This window comes from Sphaeramia orbicularis, chromosome 10, assembly GCF_902148855.1.
Source record: "Sphaeramia orbicularis chromosome 10, fSphaOr1.1, whole genome shotgun sequence".
In the NCBI taxonomy this organism is placed as follows: domain Eukaryota; kingdom Metazoa; phylum Chordata; class Actinopteri; order Kurtiformes; family Apogonidae; genus Sphaeramia; species Sphaeramia orbicularis.
The window spans coordinates 24,604,257-24,621,673 of NC_043966.1; the positions used below are offsets into that span (position 1 = coordinate 24,604,257).

General features: G+C 37.2%; 3 protein-coding genes across 7 annotated transcripts; 1 reads left to right on the top strand and 2 right to left on the bottom strand.

Moving 5' to 3' along the window:
* Positions 1–621: 621 nt before the first annotated feature.
* LOC115426619 (seipin-like) lies at positions 622–6,621 on the bottom strand. 3 transcript variants are annotated; one of them, XM_030144731.1, is made up of 10 exons: positions 6,480–6,621; positions 4,770–5,032; positions 4,568–4,646; positions 3,766–3,909; positions 3,609–3,644; positions 2,657–2,791; positions 1,676–1,773; positions 1,250–1,379; positions 991–1,060; positions 622–903 (listed from the first exon to the last, which is right to left on the bottom strand). In XM_030144731.1, the coding sequence occupies exons 2-10, from the start codon at positions 5,018–5,020 to the stop codon at positions 842–844; spliced, it is 1,005 nt and encodes a 334-aa protein (XP_030000591.1). In that variant the 5' UTR covers positions 5,021–5,032; positions 6,480–6,621; the 3' UTR covers positions 622–841. The 3 variants fall into 3 exon arrangements, with proteins under 3 accessions (XP_030000591.1, XP_030000590.1, XP_030000592.1); XM_030144730.1 differs by having other exon boundaries at positions 4,770–5,025; positions 6,480–6,618; XM_030144732.1 differs by lacking the exon at positions 3,609–3,644 and having other exon boundaries at positions 4,770–5,025; positions 6,480–6,619.
* A 928-nt stretch (positions 6,622–7,549) lies between these two features.
* On the top strand, positions 7,550–9,919 carry rnaseh2c (ribonuclease H2, subunit C). The gene is made up of 5 exons (XM_030145326.1): positions 7,550–7,632; positions 8,221–8,372; positions 9,154–9,266; positions 9,391–9,510; positions 9,707–9,919. The coding sequence occupies exons 2-5, from the start codon at positions 8,222–8,224 to the stop codon at positions 9,728–9,730; spliced, it is 408 nt and encodes a 135-aa protein (XP_030001186.1). The 5' UTR covers positions 7,550–7,632; position 8,221; the 3' UTR covers positions 9,731–9,919.
* A 604-nt stretch (positions 9,920–10,523) lies between these two features.
* zbtb3 (zinc finger and BTB domain containing 3) lies at positions 10,524–17,410 on the bottom strand. 3 transcript variants are annotated; one of them, XM_030145318.1, is made up of 3 exons: positions 17,258–17,410; positions 14,648–15,488; positions 10,524–13,527 (listed from the first exon to the last, which is right to left on the bottom strand). In XM_030145318.1, exons 1-3 carry the CDS (start codon positions 17,394–17,396, stop codon positions 12,462–12,464), a joined length of 2,046 nt encoding a protein of 681 aa, XP_030001178.1. In that variant the 5' UTR covers positions 17,397–17,410; the 3' UTR covers positions 10,524–12,461. The 3 variants fall into 3 exon arrangements, with proteins under 3 accessions (XP_030001178.1, XP_030001179.1, XP_030001180.1); XM_030145319.1 differs by lacking the exon at positions 17,258–17,410 and adding an exon at positions 16,836–16,973; XM_030145320.1 differs by lacking the exon at positions 17,258–17,410 and adding an exon at positions 16,836–16,954 and having other exon boundaries at positions 14,648–15,498.
* Positions 17,411–17,417: the final 7 nt, after the last annotated feature.

A 17,417-nucleotide genomic window follows, 5' to 3' on the forward strand; every position in this document is an offset into this window, starting at 1 on the left:
TCAGAATTTCTCCAGCATGACATGATTTGGAGTTCTGCACAAATGCCTTTAGTATAATGTCACATTACCATTATAAAATTCTAAATGATGAAAATTCAAACGGCTTTCAATATCTTAAATAAAAATTTGGTGCAGTCCAAAATAATGCAAATTAGATTGGAGAACTCACTGGTGATCCTATATTCATCCCCAAAACTTAGCTCTCTATAGTCAACAGCTTTGGACCCATTTGAGCAATTGGTGCAAAATTTTCTGGTCAATGAAGAACCTCCAAATTACGATCAATGACTCGAGGACATGATAAAAGAATACAGAGAGACAAATTTCCCTAACTTTAACATTGATGTTTTTCTCAACAAGTGCGCTCCAATCCAGACATGTTGGCAATTACTGCTGGTTTCTATAAAGGGAAACCAGCTCATATCACAACCACAAGAACAAGGGTTTGAAATATTTGTGGGCAATTTTGAGCCAAGATGGCAGGCTCTGATTTTTAGGTTAATTCCTCATTGGGCTTGATAATCATATCTATAAGTGAAATGAAGCAACATAGCACAGATTATCTGCAGATTGTGAATGCACAATGTAAGGTGTTAGTGAAGGTGTTTTTTTTTTTTTTTTTAATACCTGATGTGCAGGAGAAATTGTATTTTCAGATTTGGAATCAGCCTGATTTAGTAAAGATTAGATGTTTTTCCTCCAGTAGCAGATGAAAAGTTTTTTTTGTCCAGCAATATCAATGATCAACAAGACTGCAGTTGATATTTGACAGTAGTACGCGGATGCTTCTGGAGTCATAGGTCTCTCCTTTATAACTGACCCCAGGCTAGAAGTTGCTGACTTATGTTTGGTGCCCATGGTTCTGCCGTTGACGCAGATTTGTGGATCTTATCCGAGTTGAACCTGCCATGAAATGTATTTCTTCAGTCAAATATTCTATAACATACTCTCACATGTGAATACCTTGAGTAACATTTAATTTCTCGTTACCTTCAGGAGTATTTCTTTCATTATCTTGCTGATTTTGCTCCCTTTCTGAACGTAGCACATGTGCTCTGATCTGTAAACAACAACAAAATAAGCTCCTACAGTGCACTGGGACACATTCACAGCACCTGGGAAGATGCAGTGAATAATCAATCCACACTTAAGAACAAACTGATGAAATAGGCAACTCTAAAGACAGGATGATGTGAAAAAATATTCCACCAAACATGTGATAACAACACCAATATGTCTCTCCTCTAACCTGCTCTGGTTTCCTATTAAACCTCAATATCTGTCTCACGTAGCCGAGGAGGAAGAGGATGCTGAGGAAAACGAAGTTACTGGAGATTCCCACCATGGCTGAAAATGCAGGGAAATTGAACAGCAAGTATCTAAGAAAGGGACACAGAGACAACAAAGAATATATAATCCAGAGAAAGGTTTAGCATGTAATTTTGCAAAATACCCTGCAGCAAGACACAGTGAATACATCTGAAATAGTATTCTCACTGAGGAAACAACACAAGAATAATGTTTGCCAGTGTGAAAAAAGATAATTGAAAAGCAAACAGTACATTTAAATCTAAGGTGGTGGTAAATTATGTCTCTTCCAATTCTGTTTTTGATAGATTGCACATTTTCTTAACTTGAAGCTTATTTTGAGTTAGTAATGGCAAGTAGTTCTCACCTTAAACCAGTGAAGTGAGCATGAATGTAGAGATGAGATGAGTAGATCTGAACCTTGCTGGACAGAATCTCAATGATGGCTGTGTCTGAGGGGCTATACTGAACATGAACAAAAACCTGTTATACTGTACATGTCTTCAGAATAACACACAGAAAACTCAACATGGCCCTGCAACAGAAACCACACACAAACACCACACAAAAACACTTTAAAACTGTTTTTAAATATAGTGACCACAGAATAGTGTATGGTACAATGTCTGATTAATCTTAACCCATAAAGACCCAAACAGTCACTAGCGAACAAAATCATCTACTGATCAAAAATGTTTAATACCTGTTGATCTACTAATCCTATCAATACATGTAAATAATTGGTTTAAAATTCAGTTTGTCATATTTTCGTGGTCATCCAATATAACCCATTTGGACGTTTAGAGGCTCTATAATGAACATGGAAACACTTATCTTCTGCGACATTGATTCACCAGTAAAAACCATGTAATTTGATAAATGATTATGGAATGACACACTTGTTTTATGTTCAATTATTGATATCTTTGCTTAAAAAAGTCAATTTTTTTCAGTTTTCTCTGATTCTGATGTAAAAACCTTCAACTTTAATGTGAGTTTTATGAGCATCTACATGATCAGTATGTTAAATATAGGAAAATACTGGGTTTTCACTGAAAAAAATTCAAAATACAGAGGATAATATTATAATAAATGGTGATAAATCACTTAAGAAAGGTTAAAATGGAGAGAAAAATGAATTTAGGAACTGCCACAAAGGTAGCACTGGGTCTTTATGGGTTAATCTGTGTTTGATAAATTAAGTTAATAATTCAGTTACTTCAAAAACTGATAATTTTGAAAGAAGAAACGTTAACAGCCCTTCAGGGTTATTCTTTTTCCTAGATATTGATGGTGAAAGTAAACTGAGTATCTGTGCCCTACAGCCACACAGGAACACTGGACTCACAGGATCATCTGTATAATCTGAGAAAAGCTCCACCTCCAGCACTTGTTTCTGCTCAGCTGCTCCAGACAGGTATGCTGGGAGGAAAAGCAGTGTTCCCAGAGTCCTCAGCAACTCTGAATGGTATCGCAGGATGCTCTGATCGAAACAGCACAACAGTCAATTTTACACTCACCTGTATATATGTCTTTTTAAATGTTGTTTTGTGTTTCTTTTCTCCTCTCATCTCATGTAAAACACTTACCTTAGTGAAGAACTTTTCTGATCTTTCCAAACAGTAATTCAAATTTTACAAATTTATTTCATTTATGTTAGCCAAAAAAAAAAAAAAAAATCGCAGGCTGTATAACTATATGATTTGGTTATGAACTTAGTGAACAAAAGCTGATCTTAGAGGAGACTGATTGAGATTTTACACCATTTTAAGCAGGACATTTGGTCTGTAAAACTCTGAAATTTATGAATTAAACAATAGCAAGCCCAGTGTCATGCATGTTGTGCACACACACACACACACACACACACACACACACACACACACACACACACATATACATACATATATATATATATATATATATATATATATATATATATATATATATATATATATCATATCATATCATAAGGGCCAAAACTATTAAATATATGTCACAATTTTATCTAGTTTGATACAATATTCCAAGATCACAAAATAGACATATTAGTGCATCTCTTTAACTATGTTGTGCATTTGCATGCAGTGCACTGAGATAATTTGTACACCCTCTACCTTTACTCTGCCGTTTATCTGTGTGTGTCATAATGTCACATGTACGTTACATTATCTCAATCAGCTGAGCACTGAGATCACCTTATGATGCAGTGGAGCTCTGCAAGATGCATAAGCAGCTCTAATCTGACTTTGACCAGGTCATGTGACTACAAGGTTATTGTGCATCAGGGCTGTACTCACAAAGTGAGAGCTGGTGGTGGACAGCAGTTGTCTTGCCTGACAAACACAGCAACAAAACAGTGCATCACTGGAGATAGCACAAGTAGCAGAGAAGCATGATTTGATTTAACATGTGACCAGCAATGCAATACAGAGCAGCTGAGGAGCATCAACTCACAGAACGAGCTGAGTTGGCAACTGGCCTGCTCTCACGGGAAAAGCAGGTGGTTCTGATCATGAACATCCCGATCTCTCGATTGACCGGAGAGTCAGGCATCTCAAGGTGTAGGGAGATCCGATAAGGCTGGCCCAGTGTCAGCACCTGAGCACACATTCAGAAAAAGATGTGAATGAAATGGTGAGTCTTAAATGAAAGAATAGCAGTGAAAGAAGGGTTCAGATCCTTGAATTTAAGTTTTTAATAGCACTGTAAAAGCAAAAGTTCTGCATTAAATAACGGAGGAAGGAGAAGAAAAAGTATTCGCTGTGCAGTTAGATGGTCACTGTCTGTGTGTAATTATTATATAGGATGTTTTTACTTATGCCTCTGCATTAATATGTATATTTCATGTTATTGTTGTATACACTGAAGGTTCAGCTAATTTTGAACTTTACCTTAAATACTGTTGGTAATTTTAAAGAAATGCATCATATTCTTAAATCAAATGATGTTTGTCGCATGTGAGAACGATGTATCTGTAAAATATAAGCTTTTCTTGAGCTCAGAAAAGCAAAGGTTGTTTGGCAGAAGGAAGAAGAAAACTATTCAACTTAACATATGATGGATTATTTCATCCTTCAGTTTATCACATATAAAATAAAGCACTTACTGTTTATAAAAAGGAAATGCCCAAGTACAGTTCTTGAGATAAAGGACTTAGTTACATTCCACTACCATTGAGGAGAAAATATGACACCATTGTTATTTAAAGTATATAATTATCAGTACATGAATAGATACATTTAGAAGTCATACATACATGTTTCTTATTCCTCATCAGAGAGATGTTTGCCAAAGGGTAAGAGCACAAAAAAGAGGTTGGAGACTCACAATCTGTCCTGCACACAAAAACAGTGTGTTCTTTAAAAGCTGTAATGTGACAGAGTGACAAAAAAACCCAGAGTACATAAATGACATGAAACATGTTGTGACTACAATGTGTGGGACTTCACATAACACACCTGTAGTAATAGTTCACTGGGGTTGAAAAAGACGCTTTGGGCATGTAAGAGTAGTAAAAGCTTCCGTATAAAAAGGTAGCAATCCAAAGGACCAGTAAGACAAAACTAAAAACAAGAAAGCCTTGAATAAACCTCTGACGAGCCCGTGAAACCATCGTTCCAAACGTATCCTTGAGGATCTGCAGGTTTCGATTAATGATGACCGAAGGTTGTCCATAACCTCCTGCATGTAAATGAGTTTGTTGATCCATGAAATCTGTTGATTGTAAAAAGAAAATAAGTTAAATTTATGAAAGTCTTTAAAAAGATGCCATGACACTAAATACAAGTATGTACAGTCGTGGAAAAAATTACTAGACCACCCTTGTTTTCTTCAATTTCTTGTTCATTTTCATGCCTGGTACAACTAAAGGTACATTTGTTTGGACAAATATAATGATAACAACAAAAATAGCTCATAAGAGTTTAATTTCAGAGCTGATATCTAGCCATTTTCCAAGGTTTTCTTAATACTAACCAAAATCACTTAAGTTCTTACATCAGTATCTATGGCATTGTTCTGCCAAAAACAGTGCTTTTAGGCATTCCATGTTTTCTTTTCTGTCTGTTTTAGTCACATGATACACACAGGAGTAAGTACTTGATTGCATAACTGTAGTTTTTGATGACTTTTGATGGTCCAATAATTTTTTTTGTGACTGTATGTTTAAAGGATGAGCTATGGAAGTGTTTAACAGGAGCAGACGGTTTGTTGAACTTCATGTTTTATAGTCTAGTCTGAAATGTTGTCCGTTCTGTAGTTTTTATGGGTGACAGTTTCTGCATTATTCAATCAAGAACTGTTTTGTATGAAAACTCCTAGAGGTTGATGAACATATCATGAAATGAGGCCGAAGACACAACCATCACATTGATTGCACTGAGAGCTGTGAAACCACTGAATCCAATCTCAGTCACAAGCAGAGGCCATTTTAGATGAACAAACTGAGCCTCCATCAACAAACCTCCACCCTGACTTTATTTAGTCGAAGTAAAGAAAGCAACCAGACATGTATATGAGCTTGTTTTAGCACAATATTACTTGTGTGACAATGTTCATCAGTTTTCTACACTCAACCTCAAATATCCTCAAATCCTCAATGTGCAATTCATGTTGAAGGTGGAATATTTGTGTCTTTAAGGAGCAGTACTATGCACTACGTTACTTTGAACATGGTTCAAATTTCTTATTACTTGTACGTGGATATTTATTATCTTTTTTACATCATTTTGTTTCAACTGTGTTTCTTTTTAACAAGTACAATGTTAGACATTTCATTCTTTTTTTTATTTTCTCCCCCTTGAACTCAAGGAGGAGAAAATAATACAGCAGAAATTTCAATGTACTTGTACTGTAAATGTACCTGTGCAAATGGCAATAAACTCTTTCTAACTTTAACCTTTTTTTTTATCTTTAATATCTTGTGAATTAAAGCTTTGTCTGACTGATGTAAATTTAATCATTGTAAAATATTACTCCAGAAAGGAAATGTCTGTATGTCTTGCTCAACATGCAACTGAGCTCACACATTTTAACGGTTACTCTGAAAAAAATTAATAAATAAATTACATGCATAATCTAAAACATTTTTATAATGCGCAAAGGAAATCTTGTCTTACGATCTAGTCTCAACATGTCAAACAGAAATCTGTGTCACTGTAAAAACTTACCTTTGGCTTTGTTTGACAAACTGTGAGGTGTTATGAAATCAACTGGTGCACTTCTCCTTTCCCTGAAGTCTCTCAGTCCTCAGTTGTATTGAAGTGTTGCAAATGGACACAGAAAACCTCCCAAACGATACTTTCAGCTGTTATGAAGATGCCATTGGATGGAGTCTAGTCCATCCCACATGAACAGAGCAGCTGCTGCCGCCAAGTGGAACAAAGTTCTTATGTGGAGAAAATACAGACAGAGGGGAAAAAACTGGAAAATGACTTTGATTATACTTACACTGAGATGACAGGGTGTGCAGTGTGTGTAAATAATAGATTAATATCCGGTTTATGAGACTGTATGAGGGTGATAACAGATTATCTTGAGCCAACTGAAATGAAAAAAGAAAATTTATGTTTGATATAACATAGAACAGTAAATCATAACAAAGTGTATGTATTTTCAGAGACCTTTTGATGGGTTTAAATGGATTATTTGCTTCTGATATTTGACATTTCTGTTTTCTTCTTTTTTCATTCAAAATTACAAATTCACAGGATATTTCTAAAATATTTTATGTAATGATAACTGAGGAAAAATAATTTTTGTTCAGCCATTTGGATTTTTGAATTGTAAATTATTGTTGCCATGTAGTACATCAGTGTACTTTCCTTTCCAAATTAAGCAAAAATACTTAATTTGTATTTTAAAAATAGTTTAAAAACTTCAAAATATACTTATTTAATACTTTCTAGAATATCTGTGGTGCCTTTTTTTCTTTGGCAAAAATAGATATTAAAATAAAGTAGTGGTATAGAAACATTCTATTTCCATATTTATAAAATACTATTTTTATATTTTGAAAGAAAGAATGAAAGAAAGAAAGAGAAAGAAAGAAAGAAAGAAAGAAAGAAAAGAGAAAGAAAGAAAGAAAGAAAGAAAGAGAAAGAAAGAAAGAAAGAAAGAAAGAAAGAAAGAAAGAAAGAAAGAAAGAAAGAAAAACTTCTAAACTTCACCAGGAGGGGGCAATATTTGCATATTTAACAGAAAACACCCGCCAAAAACTCTTTCAGCGTAGAAGAAGACTGATTCGTCCAATCAGACACGTCGATAGTCTGTGACCGGAAGACGGCACTCACTGTTAACAGCACATTCTCAAACTACTGTGAGGTAATGATGGTCTTTTTATTTCCATACAGACGTCAGCTAAAAATAAAATTATAACCGCTTGAGAGGAATATAAACCTGCATACACATGATAAAAATCTTAGCAGTGCTGTTTATTTTAATAGATTCTATTCCTCCGCAGGCAGACTTTAAGTTAACGTTAAACGCATGCAAGTATTTGTCAATAGAAATGTTGTTAAAGAAGCGAATGATTCATGTAGTATTCATTTAGTTAAAGTTAGAAGGAAAACAGCAGTTATGTGTTGTTATAGCTAAGAATAATTCCAGTGTAAAATTATGTTATCGGTGGTGGGGAAATAAACTGATGTTGTCATACACCACAGCTAATGTTACCATGAATGAATGGATGCAGAGTTTGTGTGAAGAAATGTGAAATATATGAACGTTGCTTGGGTTCCCTATCTTAAAGCACTCTTGCTTCTTTGGGGTTTCCTTTCATGTACATCTGTTGTAAACTCATGTATAATATATAATATATATTTCTTTCTCAGTGCATGAATAAAATATCTGAATCTGAATGTAACTTGTTGTCATCCTTGGGTTTTGTTTCGTCCTGGCTTGTTCATGCAGGATGTCCTGTAACAGCAATGTGATCCGTGTTCTGCCACCGGTGGGGCAGGAACAGAGAGTCCCAGTCCACCTGATGCCCTGTGAGATTGAACACAACGGGTCAGCACAGGTCTCAGAATACTTCACTGCCACCATGAAAGACCGCAAGCATGGTACCTTATATCTACAGTGTGTCTGATATGAGACAGATGCTTGGATCTGAAGGAGAGGATCTGATTTTGATTACATGGATAATATTTTTGTGGTACTGTTATATCACCTTTCAAGTATATGACTAGACTTAGGTGTTATTAAACTACTAAGAAGTACCTTAGTAGAACCTAAGAAGAGCTATAAGTAATTCATCAATCACAAAAAGAAGGATCTCCAACTTTTTTGATAAGCGATTGTCTCAGTATCTTTTCAAGCAAAATTGACACATCATTTTTTCAAGATCTGCCTTTCAGAGTCAGTGACAAATATTTAGATTTCTTTAGCCTGCTGAAGATGTTACTTTGGCATGTATGCAATTATGAAGAATATGTTCACTATTTAAATCAGCTTTGGTAAAACGAACGATGGACTACTCAAGAAAGAAAGAAACAGATCATAGTACAGTTTCCACTATTACTTGTTTAAAGGCATTTATCCCACAGTATAATGTTTTAATTGTATCTAAGTAAAGGTAAAGTGTTGAACTATTGTAAATATAAATGTCCACCTAGCATTAGTAGTAGCAGAAAGATTAAGTTAACTTTCATCTCTGCAAAGAAAACCAAACTGATCTTGACAATTTCAAAAGTTTGACAGCTTCTCCAAAATTATTACAATATCTGTCTACAAGTTCAGGGCTGTGTCTATCAGAATACATAGATTTAAAAATTGATGTATGGAATAACTTTATCAAACAGTAATTTAATGGTGGGTTATTGATTTATCATTTGTCTTTTTCAGAGAAGACAGTGTCATTTAGGGGACGTGGGTTAAAGGGGCAGGAGCTCAGCTGTCCACAAGGCTACACTGGTCTTGTATTGAAAGAGGTCAACAAACCCGGCTCAGACCAGGAGGTAAAGTTTAACAAAGTTATATTTCATTTTTAGCAGAAGCTTGCTGTGGTGTCAATCAGTTTTTTTTATCAGAGATGAGACGAACAAAGTCAGACAGTGAAATTATGTTCGTGTTTATGTTTAGGACCGTACAGTGAGGATTTCCTCTGTTTTTAACAAACTCACCTACTGGAACCTGGAAACGCCTCCAAACTCTGATGATACAATCGTGATGGCAATGGACTGGCCTGAGCTGGCTGAAGCAGTGAGTGCTGACTTTTTCTGTTATTTATGAATGAATATTTTTCATGTGAATTACTTTACATAAAATAAATCAGTCATACTGTTGCTTTAATTACTCTAAAATCCAAATGGTCAGAGCCTGGTTGAAAAAAAATAGGATTTCTATGTTATCTGTAGAAGTATCTTGAAACTAAACTTTAATGCTTTGTCTTTTACAGATCCATGGACCAGTAGACGACTAATTAGAAAAGATGTGTTAGGAATTCAATGTGTACATCACTGGCCATCGATTAATGGAAAGGGTCATGAAGTGACTAGTCTGACAAGTCTTTTTTTTTTTTTTAATTTGTAAAAGGCATATTTTGTTGTATTTTTGTGCATATTCCATTTTTGTCAAGTTCAAAGTAAAAGCTAATGCTGACTAATGTGTACATTGTGTAATTTGTGTAAAAATGTGTCCATATCCTGATCTAAAAACATGTGCTTTCAAATCAGAATATGCATCAATAACAGGAAGAGGAAGGTCAAATAGATCAAGTACAAATTAACACAAGTTAATTTGTTAACTAATTAAGATGAACAAGACATACACATTGTTAAATCTGCCTGAAGTCACAGTGGTTTCATTTACAGTATGCTCTTCTGGTTTTAGAAGTTGACCAGATAATTTCTCGTTAATTACAGGGATTGTTTTGTTTTTCTTAGTTTTCTGAACTGTTTGATCCTTGAGACGATTGCAGAGGTGCTGGAGCTACCAACATATCCAGACATGTACATATGTACAGGTGCTTTAGAATGACCAGTTAACTTATTAGTGTATGTCTTTGGATTGTGGGAGGATGTCGGAGTACCTGGAGAGACATGGGGAAAACATGCAAGCTCCACACAGCTCATACTGGGACTGAACCCAGAGCCCTCTTGCTATGAGGTAACAGTACTAACCACTAATCAACCTGTTGGGTTGATATCCAGGATCTGCATCTTAAAAATTTCTATAATTAGGATACACTGTAGTATAAAAAAGATGAGGCCAGGCACAGTTAATTTGCAACTTTATCAACAATGTACATGTTATTGATCAAGTTATGCAGGAAAAGCACATGATACAGTAAATTAAATTTCATATAAAAAGTGGCACATCTGAAAAAGAAAAGGACAGGGATATTTTTTGTGTGGGTTATTTGATTCCAAGGTAACAGCTTTTTTTTCAGTTGTAACTTCATTTTTTTTGAACACTGGACACTGCTATTATATTTACAATCAAACTTTGCTAGCATGGATTTGTACACTGAAAAGGCAGGTGTAAACTGAAGCAATTGATTTGACAATAGTATTCTCTTATTGGATACAGGGCTGTAACATTGGCATTTGGATTCAACAATAGAAGACAGATGTCACAACTCAAATAATTATTACATTTTTACAACTATAAAGTGACGATTTTAACCATAAAAATACTATAAACTGTAAAAGCCTAAGTAGAGATGTGCTTTTTTTTTTTTTTTGAGTTCTGCTCCAATATTGACATCTGAATTTGATACTCACCATTGCTTTTTTTCTTAAATGTTAGTTTTGCTGGTATAATGTGAAAGGTTACACGAAGCTACTCTAAGTCACACATCATTTCATCTTAAAAGAGGAAAAAACTAAATTGAACATAAATGTAGAGTGAACTGTAGGATAATAAGCTGCAGTCTTTAGGCAGAGCAAAGTGAATGACCTCCCTAACTGGAATCCACATGCATTCTCCGACAAGGCTCAGAGGATGCACATAGAACAGAGGAAGGAATAAAAACATTTGACTAACCAGGTATTCAGACTAGATTAGAGGAGCATAATGGGGAAATGAGAACATACAAGACAAAATTGGGGCGGCTGTGGCTCAGGAGGTAGAGCAGCTTGTCCAATAATCAGAGGGTTGGTGTTACAAATTTCACTCTGTCCTAGCCATGTGCTGTTGTGTCCTTGGGGAAGACACTTCACCCACCTTGCTTCCAGTGTTACTCACACTGGTGTATCAGTGTTTGTTGGTGGGGAGAGGGGCCGCCTGGCAGCCAGCTTCCATCAGTCTGCCACAGGGCAGCTGTGGCTACAGGTGTAAGTTAGATGTAGTGTGTGAGAGCAAATGAATAATACTTTGAGTGCCTTGAAAAGCCTCAAGCCCAAAAATCCAATCCATTATTCTAAAAAAAAAAAAAAAAGCTTAGCATCAAAAACCGTTGACTTAAAATTTCATTATTATATATCAAGTCATAAAAATCTAACAATAAAAACACAACAGATTATGAAATCTGTGGCGGAATCTGATTAGTGAATGAAATGAGTATCAGCATGAGATACTGGTATTGGATCAGATCAGTCTCAACTCTAGTTATTAGACAACTATAAACCAAAAATGTACAATTACTCCTATGTTTTACACAGAGTTGCACAAATATCACATCAGTTTCATGGGGTCAAATCAGAGAAAATGATCATACATAAAAAGAAATGTGCTAGTGTGATAAAAGAGGCCTGATATCATGGCTGCCGCTGGTGTTTACAGTGCGTGGACAGAGTTCTTGTATTTCTATACTTGCGGAAAAAAGTCCTTACCACAGTAGAAGGACAGGGTTTCTACAGATATTAGCATATTAAATTATTTAGACAAGATGTTGCCAAATCAGAGGCTGCTTGTTAAGGTGGCTGGAATCTGGAGAAGGCAAAATTAATTCAGTAAGAAAAACATGACTATTCTGAAAAAGCAAATGCAAAGATTAAGGCATGTTAAATCAAAGGTATCATAAAATAAGATTATAAATAAAAGCAAATTTCCTGAAAATTTAACAAGGTGAAGAAATTACACTGGTATTTGTTTTTTGTTTTTTTTTTTTACCTTTTTCTGGTAAAGTTTGAAGTGAAGTTTAAGGGAGTTTTTTTTTTAGTTTATAGATTGTATATGTGTATGTTATAAGCATAGATAGTGTTTGTGTGTTAGCTCAGAGGTGGTGGTGGCTGTGGTGGCAGAGGCTGTTCCATGTCTCCCTTGCTGCGTTTGGCCGGTAGTGTGTGGTCATGGGCCTTGCGGATATGCCGGTACAGGTCACCTGACTGTGTGTAGCTCCGGTAGCAGTAGCGGCACTCATACGGGCGCTCCCGGGTGTGAACGATGGCGTGGCGCCGTAAAGTGTAGGTGCATGAAAAAGTCTTTCCGCAGACGCCACATGTTGGAACATCCTCTACAAAGTTTCCCAGGGAGTCCTGGAAGTCCTGGAAGAAGCCAGGGTTGTCCGATTGTTGCTGAGCTGTGGACTGAGGAATGAGAGAGGAGGTAAAAGAGGAGCTGTCCTGTGATGAAGGGCCGGCACCGGATGATGATGAGGGGGAGAGAGGGAAGGTGTAGTCATTAGATTGAGAGGTCATTTGTAAAAGACCCTGTGAGTGGGAGGTGAGATACTGAGGGCTGTTCAGCTCCTCTTCCTGGATGTCATCTTCAAACTCATCGTCCACTTCCATCACAGGTTCCCTGCTTTCCTCTTTCTCCTCCTCTAGTTCTTCATCAGATATAACAATGGCTTCTACCTTGACTTTCACAGCCTCTCCATCTCTGGTTCCTGTCCTCACTCTACCCACAGGAGGCTGAGACCTTCCTTCCTGCAGCGTTACCGAGGCCTCTGGTTCCGCCTGAAGTCCTGTAATAGTCTGAGTCTTTGTAGTAAAGTGAAAGTCTGGGCTTTGGTGCTGCAGTGACAAAGCAGTCTGGATTTGGGGAAGTGTCCGCTGAGGCTGTGACTGCACTGTGTTTGACCTTACATGTGACGGTAGTGCTGGTGCATGGATTAACATAACCACTGGTTGTGCTCCTCCTGACTTTCCTTTGTGCTCTGACTCCAAGTGTTTCCTAATTGAGTCGTTGTCACGGGACAGTCTTAGTGTTTCCTGATTAGGGCTGGGAGAGATGCTAGATTGTGAATGAGGATGTAAAACCAGCGATGGTCCACCCGCTTGGCTCACAGGTACCAGAGAGGAAGAGGAGGAGGGCTGCTGGTTACTGCTGTGACTGAGCAGAGAAAGGAAAGGGACACATTAACAGCCTTGCAAAAAAAAAAAAAAACTATTTTTAATTTTCTATGTTGACATTGTTATTAAACATTTAGTCAAATGTAGGCCTGTATAATATTTAAAAAAACAATTACTTTGCTGTTTTGACAGATATCGTAATTTTTAATGACATTTTAGTGAGGACAGTGATTTCAGTTTAACTGAAAACAATATAAAATGAGGATGTGAAGTACGTCCTATTAAATCTGGAGAATATGAATTGAACCACTTAATTTATAATGGCATATCAAGGTGCTTGCTCTTTATCCCAATAAAAATTCCAGAATTTTTCCAGAGTTTTCCAAAACTTTTTTCTTTATGTACTTTTACACTTGCATGCCAACTTTTTTGGTTGAGATTGTACCTGTTGTGTGTAGTAGAAAATTTAATGTTAATAAATGTATAAATGAATGAATGCATACTTCACAGTATATTATGTTTTACTGACAGAAATGTTTTCAAAAGGTATGAAAATCATAGAAATGCATAGATATCACACAAACAAGTTTCACTAGAATCATTCCAGTACCGGCTGGTTAGTGACAACATATAAAGTTTTTCTTATATGCTTTCCTCATGTATTTATCTTACAAAATTATGTGCCTTTGATCATACTCTAAAATTCAACTATGAAAGAAACTTTTTTCCATACTTTATAAAGACTTTCACACAACATTCCAGACGTTACAAGGTCTGGAAAATAGCATTTCAAAATTCCATACTTTTTAAGACTTTCAAGACCTGTGCAAGCACCCTACATGTTATGGCACTTTTTAATGTTATCAAAATATTGAAGTTCAGGCTTAGCAAGTTGAAAACACAAGTTGAGTTTATAACAAGAAATCAGCCTTGGAGCCTGGGGATCTTTGATTTGATAATTTAGGTCACAAACAGTTTTTACCTCTATACCACTTTGAGCTCCAGGAGAGCTCCTTAAGTTCTGTTTTCGTTACGGACACTGACATGGATTTTACACAGCCAATGTGCTTGATGATAAGAACATTCAAAGTCTAGTATTATTTAGAGTTCTCTGCATTTTCTATTTTATTTCATTAGTTAAAACAGTAAAAGACTTGTACCTGTATGTCTCAGTGGTGCTGCAGGGGCTACAAAGTGCTGTCCTCTCACACTGACCCCCAGTCCCCAACCTGAGGTGACCTCCAGAAGTGGGGGCAGACGGGCCTGTGGCCAGGACCTGCAGCATCTCACTACTTGGTGGTACGTGTGGGACGTCCATGCCTGGTTGGGTGGTATCAGCAAGATCAGGGCTCAGAGGGGTCTGAGCTCGTGTCTCTGATGTCCCCCCACCAGATCTCTGCTCCAGCTTCACTGAGTCCAGCTGACTCCTCTCTGCTGTTATGGTTATGGGTAATGATGAAAGTGGAGCTGCCACTTCAGCAGGGTTTAGGAGATCTGCTGCCATGGCCACCACAGGCCCTGCTCCACCAACCCCCTCCCCTTCGTTTCCAGTCTCCACTGCCCTTCTCACACCAGAGCCCTCTTCAGAGCGAGTACTGTCTGCCTCAGCTAGAGGCCCTCGTCTATGCAGACGCCTCTTACAAACCCTCACCACCTCATTCATGTGCAGAAAGCTGGCAGCTGCCAGTATGTCCTCCACTGGTGGAGACTCCTCCACCCTTAACACGCCTTCATAAACAAAGTCCAAGAGCAAACTAAATGCAGCAGCTGTGACAATGTCACTGTCAAGCGTGACAGAGCTGCTGGTGTTGTTTCCACCGGTGCCCCCTGGAGAATCTGAGTAGAACATGTGGAAGAAAGGCGAACAGGAGGCCAAAACAGCACGGTGAGCCAGGAAACGGGAGGAGCCCACCATGACGGTACAGTCACAGAGGAAGCCCCGCTGCCGTTGGGAACATAGAGCTGACAGAAGCTGCTGGGAATGCTGGGGAAACTCCATCACTGAGCAACAGTGAAGGTTAAATGAGACAGAGAAAAAGAGCATGAAGAGACATTGCTGATGTGCACTTAATTATAGTAAGTAGCTAACATACACTGAATGCAGCATCCTCATAGATATGACACCATGTACCACAACAAATTTGTAACACAAGCAAACACTGAAACACTACAAGCTGCATAGAGGATGTCAGAAATGTTTACAAGGGACATAAAAATAAATGAACTGTACGCTAAAGAAAATCATGGATTATGGTATTATGTACCTTGAACTTAAAAGGTTAAACACTTCTGTATTTTCATTGTGCATTTTTAAAGCAGTAATCAGCATTGAATCAACATTTAAAATCAGAGGTATAATATAATGCATATGACTGTAGGATTACAATGAAGCATTGGACCTGTGCACTATTGCATCCTTTTAGCATTATGTACTGCAGTATTACTGTGTCTGCTGCATAATTTTTAAGATAGGTGAAATGAAACTGATCTAATGGAAGAAGGACACAAGGAAAAAAAAAAAAAAAGACTCCAGCAGTGGACAGCTTCGGGACAGGCACACAGTTCTACAGCTCCACAACTTTAATGTTTCAGCATGACCCTACAATCAGACCTATTATATTCCACTTCTAAGATTAAATATTGCATTAGTGCTGATTGCTACTTTAAAACTACAGATTTAACTTAAAAAAAAAAAAAAAAAAAAAAAAAAAAAAAAAAAATATATATATATATATATATATATATATATATATATATATATATATATATATATATAATGAACATGATACCATATTCTATGATTGCTTCAGCTTCCTACAGAAGTTGGTTGGAAAATTGTGTTCCTCATGACAACCAAGTTTAAGTTACTGGTGGTTGTTGTTTGCTGCTCAATAAACACAGCTGCACAGGACTTCTCCAAACTCTGCTTCATCTTTGAACGACCAATGATTAAGATCAAAACTATGATTAACCTATCCCTAAGACTAACTTGACAAGTGACCTAGGGAAAAAAAAAACATAGGTAACTAGACATGCGCACATTGTTGAAGCAGATGTAGTTCCATGTGCCTATTGCCGGATTTGTGGACTCGTGGCTAGTTGTTATTACTGTATATATGTTAGGTCAAATAATGGGTTTTCTTTGCTGTATTCTTTGTGCCTTTTATTGCTGTAATTATTCATGCATCAGGTTGCTCCTTATCTCTATTCTACTTGCAGCTCGTCTCTGTGTTTTATTTGGATGCCCTTCTTTAAGTTGTAGTGACTGAAGCCCACTCGGCCACCGTAGATACAAGATTTCATGCACAATATGTACATTGAACTTTTAGAAATGAAGAGGATACTCACTTAAAGTATGGCCTCTGTCTGTCTGTCCGTCTGTGTGTCTGTCTGTGTGGGTTCCCAGTCTTCACAGAGCCTCCAACCTCCAACGTGTTAAACGTTACGTTTCCATGGTGACCTCACCGAATTATTCAGTCCAGTGGCGGCTCCACTGTTCACACACATCGAGGTAAGGAATAAACAAATGGCCGAACTTCAGTATGGACAACGTCTATTGTAAATGCCAGAACAGGTCAACAAAAAACAGGCGGCTGTGTGTCTTTTCAGTCCATCTGTGCTAACATCAGTTAGCCAAGTTAGCACCACGGTCTCAGGTAACTAATCACTGCATTTTCTTGTTCGGATCCACCGGAAAGCGTCTCAAATAGTCGTGAAATAAACAACACCTGTGCTTCATGTTATTCTTAAAATGGTGAACGTTTTCTTACCAGTAGCTGCTGTCTGTATGATGTTTTCTTCCAGGAAAAAAGCAGCTTTTCCTCTGTGGTGTGCGGTTATCGCCACTCCATCAGCCACACCGCCACCTACAAGCGGATAACGAGAACAGACAGGAAGTGGATCCTGCATGTGTCTGACAGCTGAGAGGAG